General features: G+C 50.6%; 1 protein-coding gene across 1 annotated transcript; it reads right to left on the bottom strand.

Moving 5' to 3' along the window:
* Positions 1-348: 348 nt before the first annotated feature.
* On the bottom strand, positions 349-7,497 carry LOC121552538 (keratin-associated protein 4-3-like). Its single transcript, XM_045211212.1, has 4 exons — positions 7,402-7,497; positions 1,920-2,380; positions 1,543-1,831; positions 349-414 (listed from the first exon to the last, which is right to left on the bottom strand). The coding sequence occupies exons 1-4, from the start codon at positions 7,495-7,497 to the stop codon at positions 349-351; spliced, it is 912 nt and encodes a 303-aa protein (XP_045067147.1).
* Positions 7,498-7,896: the final 399 nt, after the last annotated feature.

Here is a 7,896-nt window from a genome sequence, read left to right as displayed (position 1 = left end):
CTCCGCCAGGCATAGCTCCTAACTGGGTGCCGGAGGCCAAAATGTAGATGAGCTCTGCTCCGCGTCAGGGGGAGCCACTGCTCTGCTTAATTATCTCACAGTGTGTGTGTGTGTGTTCGTACTAGTAAATGTGTATGTGTGTGTTACCGGCCCACACACCAGTGCTATGTTAAACAGCAAGGCATCCTGGGAATTGGAGTGACAGCTCATTCTGGTTCTTCAGTCTAACACACACACACACATACCCTCTCTGTGGAGCTCCTGGGTTCGGGGCTGTCGTGGCGGTGACAGGGTTGATGACAAACGCCAGCAGCACCATGGAAAATGTCAGCAAAATGACAGGAGCTGTTAATGTCTCGCTTCGACACCACACAGCCTGACACCACACAGCCCGACACCACACAGCCTGACAGCCTGACACCACACAGCCCGACACCACACAGCCCGACACCACACAGCCTGACACCACACAGCCCGACACCACACAGCCTGACAGCCTGACACCACACAGCCCGACACCACACAGCCCGACACCACACAGCCCGACACCACACAGCCCGACACCACACAGCCCGACACCACACAGCCCGACACCACACAGCCTGACAGCCTGACACCACACAGCCCGACACCACACAGCCTGACAGCCCGACACCACACAGCCTGACACCACACAGCCTGACACCACACAGCCTGACACCACACAGCCTGACACCACACAGCCTGACAGCCTGACACCACACAGCCCGACACCACACAGCCTGACACCACACAGCCTGACACCACACAGCCTGACACCACACAGCCCAACACCACACAGCCTGACAGCCTGACACCACACAGCCCGACACCACACAGCCCGACACCACACAGCCCGACACCACACAGCCCAACACCACACAGCCTGACAGCCTGACACCACACAGCCCGACACCACACAGCCCGACACCACACAGCCTGACACCACACAGCCCGACACCACACAGCCCGACACCACACAGCCCGACACCACACAGCCCGACACCACACAGCCCGACACCACACAGCCCGACACCACACAGCCTGACAGCCTGACACCACACAGCCCGACACCACACAGCCTGACAGCCCGACACCACACAGCCTGACACCACACAGCCTGACACCACACAGCCTGACACCACACAGCCTGACACCACACAGCCTGACAGCCTGACACCACACAGCCCGACACCACACAGCCTGACACCACACAGCCTGACACCACACAGCCCAACACCACACAGCCTGACAGCCTGACACCACACAGCCCGACACCACACAGCCCGACACCACACAGCCCGACACCACACAGCCCAACACCACACAGCCTGACAGCCTGACACCACACAGCCCGACACCACACAGCCCGACACCACACAGCCTGACACCACACAGCCCGACACCACACAGCCCGACACCACACAGCCCGACACCACACAGCCTGACACCACACAGCCCGACACCACACAGCCCAACACCACACAGCCTGACAGCCTGACACCACACAGCCTGACACCACACATCCTGACACCACACAGCCCGACACCACACAGCCTGACAGCCTGACACCACACAGCCTGACACCACACATCCCGACACCACACAGCCTGACACCACACAGCCCGACACCACACAGCCCGACACCACACAGCCTGACACCACACAGCCCGACACCACACAGCCTGACACCACACATCCCGACACCACACATCCCGACACCACACAGCCCGACACCACACAGCCCGACACCACACAGCCCGACACCACACAGCCCGACACCACACAGCCCGACACCACACAGCCTGACAGCCTGACACCACACAGCCCGACACCACACAGCCCGACACCACACAGCCCGACACCACACAGCCCGACACCACACAGCCTGACAGCCTGACACCACACAGCCCGACACCACACAGCCTGACACCACACAGCCCGACACCACACAGCCTGACACCACACAGCCTGACACCACACAGCCTGACACCACACAGCCTGACACCACACAGCCCGACACCACACAGCCCGACACCACACAGCCCGACACCACACAGCCCGACACCACACATCCCGACACCACACAGCCCGACACCACACAGCCCGACACCACACAGCCCGACAACACACATCCCGACACCACACAGCCCGACACCACACATCCCGACACCACACAGCCCGACACCACACAGCCCGACACCACACAGCCCGACACCACACAGCCCGACACCACAAAGCCCGACACCACACAGCCCGACACCACACAGCCCGACACCACACAGCCCGACACCACACATCCCGACACCACACAGCCTGACAGCCCGACACCACACAGCCCGACACCACACAGCCTGACAGCCTGACACCACACAGCCTGACACCACACAGCCTGACACCACACAGCCCGACACCACACAGCCTGACACCACACAGCCTGACACCACACAGCCCGACACCACACAGCCTGACAGCCTGACACCACACAGCCCGACACCACACAGCCCGACACCACACAGCCTGACACCACACAGCCCGACACCACACAGCCTGACACCACACAGCCTGACACCACACAGCCTGACAGCCTGACACCACACAACCTGACACCACACAGCCTGACACCACACGTCTCTTACACACACACACTCTGAAACATCCCATAGTCTCACACAGAGAAACGTTGACATACCTGGCAAAATTAATATCCAGCATTGCAGTTCATTTTATCCTGTCCACCGAACCACCTCCCTCCTCCCTCCTCCCACCTCTCACCTCCAACCAATCTGCTGTCTGGTTATGTATGCAGCGTCTCAGTCTGATCGATAACATTTACAACCCCAACAGGAGATCAGCCTTCACGGAACACACTAACAGAACGTTATGAGAACATGATGAACTCTGGATACACATACACACAGCTGCTCCGGACAGCCAATTACTCATAATCCACTTGCACCACTCACACTTGTCAATCCACCTATAAGTGAGGTACCAGTGTGTGTGTCCTTGCTTGCTTGTGTATAGTGTGTGTATAGTGTGTGTATAGTGTGTGTGTAGTGTGTGTGTATAGTGTGTGTGTATAGTGTGTGTATAGTGTGTGTATAGTGTGTGTATAGTGTGTGTATAGTGCGTATATAGTGTGTGTATATTGTGTGTATTTGTGTGTATAGTGTGTGTATAGTGTGTTGGCGGGCAACCGCAGGGTGAATGTGACGCGTCTGGTGCAGTAGTGCCTAGGTAGAGGTAAGTTGCATGCCCGCTTGCGACGTGCTCTCGCTTACAAATTGCAAGTTAGAATTTTGTAATGTTAGTGTGGGAGAGGTGGAAAAATTATTGTTATTGGTCAATAATGACAAATCTCCTGGCATTGACAACTTAGATGGAAAGCTACTGAGGATGGTAGCTGACTCTATAGCCACTCCTATCTGTCATATCTTTAATCTGAGCCTAGAGGAAAGTCTTTGTCCTCAGGCCTGGAGGGAAGCCAAAGTCATTCCGATACCCAAGAATGGTAAAGTGGCCTTTACTGATTCTAACAGTAGACCTATCAGCTTGCTGCCAGCTCTTAGCAAACTGTTGGAAAAAATGGTGTTTGACCAAATACAATGCTATTTCTCTGTAAACAAATTAACAACAGACTTTCAACATGCTTATAGGGAAGGGCACACAACATGTACTGCACTGAACAAATGACTGATGATTGGTTGAAAGAAATTGATTATAAGAAGATTGTGGGAGCTGTACTGTTAGATTTCAGTGGAGCCTGTGATATTATTGACCATAACCTGTTGTTATGTTCGTATGTGTTATGGCCTTTCAACCACTTCCATATTGTGGATTCAGAGCTATCTATCTAATATAACTCAAAGAGTTTTCTTTAATGGAAGCTTCTCTAATGTCAAACATGTAAAGTGTGGTGTACCACAGGGCAGCTCTCTAGGCCCTCTACTCTTTTCCATTTTTCCATTTACATTTAAGTCATTTAGCAGACGCTCTTATCCAGAGCGACTTACAAATTGGACCAATGACCTACCACTGGCATTAAACAAAGCATGTGTGTCCATGTACAGTGGGGAGAACAAGTTTTTGATACACTGCCGATTTTGCAGGTTTTCCTACTCACAAAGCATGTAGAGGTCTGTCATTTTTATCATAGGTACATTTCAACTGTGAGAGACGGAATCTAAAACAAAAATCCAGAAAATCACATTGTATGATTTTTAAGTAATTAATTTGCATTTTATTGTATGACATAAGTATTTGATCACCTACCAACCAGTTAGAATTCCGGCTCTCACAGACCTGTTAGTTTTTCTTCAAGAAGCCCTCCTGTTCTCCACTCATTACCTGTATTAACTGCACCTGTTTGAACTCGTTACCTGTATAAAAGACACCTGTCTACACACTCAATCAAACAGACTCCAACCTCTCCACAATGGCCAAGTTCAGAGAGCTGTGTAAAGACATCAGGGATAAAATTGTAGACCTGCACAAGGCTGGGATGGGCTACAGGACAATAGGCAAGCAGCTTGGTGAGAAGGCAACAACTGTTGGCGCAATTGTTACAAAATGGAAGAAGTTCAAGATGACGGTCAATCATCCTCGGTCTGGGGCTCCATGCAAAATCTCACCTCGTGGGGCATCAATGATCATGAGGAAGGTAAAGGATCAGCCCAGAACTACACGGCAGGACCTGGTCAATGACCTGAAGAGAGCTGGGACCACAGTCTCAAAGAAAACCATTAGTAACACACTACGCCGTCATGGATTAAAATCCTGCAGCGCACGCAAGGTCCCCCTGCTCAAGCCAGCGCATGTCCAGGCCTGTCTGAAGTTTGCCAATGACCATCTGGATGATCCAGAGGAGGAATGGGAGAAGGTCATGTGGTCTGATGAGACAAAAAATAGAGCTTTTGGTCTAAACTCCACTCGCCGTGTTTGGAGGAAGAAGAAGGATGAGTACAACCCCAAGAACACTATCCCAACCGTGAAGAATGGAGGTGGAAACATCATTCTTTGGGGATGCTTTTCTGCAAAGGGGACAGAACGACTGCACCGTATTGAGGGGAGGATGGATGGGGCCATGTATCGTGAGATACTGAGGCCTTCCCTCAGTAAGAGCATTGAAGATGGGTCGTGGCTGGGTCTTCCAGCATGACAACGACCCGAAACACACAGCCAGGGCAACTAAGGAGTGGCTCCATAAGAAGCATCTCAAGGTCCTGGAGTGGCCTAGCCAGTCTCCAGACCTGAACCCAATAAAAAATCTTTGGAGGGAGCTGAAAGTCCGTATTGCCCAGCGACAGCCCCGAAACCTGAAGGATCTGGAGAAGGTCTGTATGGAGGAATGGGCCAAAATCCCTGCTGCAGTGTGTGCAAACCTGGTCAAGACCTACAGGAAGCGTATGATCTCTGTAATTGCAAACAATGGTTTCTGTACCAAATATTAAGTTCTGCTTTTCTGATGTATCAAATACTTATGTCATACAATAAAATGCTAATTAATTACTTAAAAATCATACAATGTGATTTTCTGGATTTTTGTTTTAGATTCCGTCTCTCACAGTTAAAATGTACCTATGATAAAAACAGACCTCTACATGCTTTGTAAGTAGGAAAACCTGCAAAATCGGCAGTGTATCAAATACTTGTTCTCCCCACTGTATGCTGATGAGTCAACCATATACGTATAAGCAACCAAAGCTAATGAAGTCACCAAAACCGATAACAAAGAGTTGCAGTCTGTTTTGGAATGGGTGGCCACTAATAAACTGGTCCTGAACATCTCTAAAACTAAGAGCATTGTATTTGCTACAAATCATTCACTAAGTTCTAGACCTCAGCTGAATCTGGTAATGAATGGTGTGGCTGTTAAGTTAAGGAGACTAAATTACTTGGCGTTACCTTAGATTGTAAACTATCATGGTCAAAACATATAGATTCAATGGTTGTAAATACAGGGAGAGGTCTGTCCGTAATAAAGAGATGCTCTGCTTTTTTGACACCACACTCCAAAAAGCAAGTTCTGCAGGCTCTAGTTTTGTCTAATCTTGATTATTGTCCAGTCGTGTGGTCTAGTGCTGCAAGGAAAGACCTAGTTAAGCTGCAGCTGGCCCAGAACAGAGCGGCACGTCTTGCTCTTCATTGTAATCAGAGGGCTGATATAAATACTATGCATGCCAGTGTCTCTTGGCAAAGAGTTGAGGAGAGACTGACTGCGTCACTTCTTCTTTTTATAAGAAACACTAATGTGTTGAAAATCCCAAATTGTTTGCATAGTCAACTTACACACAGCTCTGACACACACACTTACCCCACCAGACATGCCACCAGGGGTCTTTTCACAGTCCCCAAATCCAGAACAAATTCAAGAAAGCGTACAGTATTATATAGAGCCATTATTGCATGGAACTCCGTTCCATCTCATATTGCTCAAATAAACAACAAACCTGGTTTAAAAAAACGGATAAAGCAAACCTCACGGCACAACGCTTCTCCCCTATTTTACCTAGATGTGCAACAGCTAATGGGGATCCTAATAAAATACAATCTTGGTTTTCCTCCCTTGCCACTGGAATTCACCTTCCTACAGTGAAGTAGTGCTGTTGGGGATTGCACTCCAGCTGCGGCACATTAAATAACTTCCTTTGTCCAATTCTGACCTCGGTGAAGCCATCAACCGGAAACCAGACTAAAGTCTGGCGGCGTTGGGGTGTCTAGTGACGGGGGCAGGAGTGAATGCACCAGGAGCCCTTAAATCAGACCCCTGCACGCCAGCGGCACAGGGCTATTATGGTCGCCAGCAGCTGGGACTTGAGTTGCAGCTGCTCTCGGCAGACCCCTGTGTGACTGAGCAGCCCTGTTTAGGAGCCACACTGCTTACCCCAGCTGGGGAGAGGCCACCCCATCCTGGATAGGCTACCGCACCTATCGGGAGTTTCACTCAGCGGTCTAATAATTCCCCTGAAACTGGCGACATGGTACATCAGAACTCTTTTGGACACTGACGATAATAAAAATAGACCCCATGGGAGAACAGCTTTGATTGCTGCAGAACTAAGGAGCTACAACATTGACATTGCTGCCCTGAGTGAGACCAGGTTCCTGGATGAAGGTTCTCTGAAAGAGGAGGGAGAAGGCTACACCTTCTTCTGGAAAGGTTACCCTCTTGGTGGACAACATCAGCACAGTGTGGGACTGGCAATTAAGAACAGCCTTTTACCCAGCCTCACCGAAACACCTGTTGGCATAAGTGAAAGATTCATGTCTCTCCGTATCCCCCGAGCCAAGATGTGTTATGCTGCTCTTCTCAGTGCAAATGCACCAACGTTACCATCTGAAAATGAGGCAAAGGACTGCTCACTAGATGAGGCCCTTCACCGCATCCCCGGGAACGGCAAGATCTTTCTGCTGGGTGACTTCAACGCTAGGGTGGGACAGAACAACAGGATATGGAGCGGAGTGCTGGGTAGGCATGGTGTTGGCCAGGTCAATGAGAACGGCATGAGTCTGCTAACTCTATGTGCCATGCTCGATCTCATTGTCACTAACACCTTGTTCCAGCAGAACAACAAATATAAAACATAATAGATGCACCCACGCTCCAAACACTGGCACCTGATCGACTACGTCATAGTGAGACGTTCTGACACTAATGACGTCCTGCTGACACGTGCCATGAGGGGTGCAGAATGCTGGACAGATCACTGTATGATACAGGCTAAACTCCAGGTGAGAATACGTCCCTCCCAACACCTGCAGAAGTCCAGTAAGAGGCGTCTGCACTGTACCCGGCTTGAAAAAGCTGCAGTAAGGGACGAGTTCTGTCGCTCTTTCGCTGAAAGGCTGAGGGAGACCAAGCCTCTTCTGAGCGCA

Source organism: Coregonus clupeaformis, chromosome 36, assembly GCF_020615455.1.
Source record: "Coregonus clupeaformis isolate EN_2021a chromosome 36, ASM2061545v1, whole genome shotgun sequence".
Taxonomy (NCBI): Eukaryota; Metazoa; Chordata; class Actinopteri; order Salmoniformes; family Salmonidae; genus Coregonus; species Coregonus clupeaformis.
The sequence above is the reverse complement of the archived record's forward strand: the minus strand, read 5'-3'. Positions and strand labels throughout refer to the sequence as shown.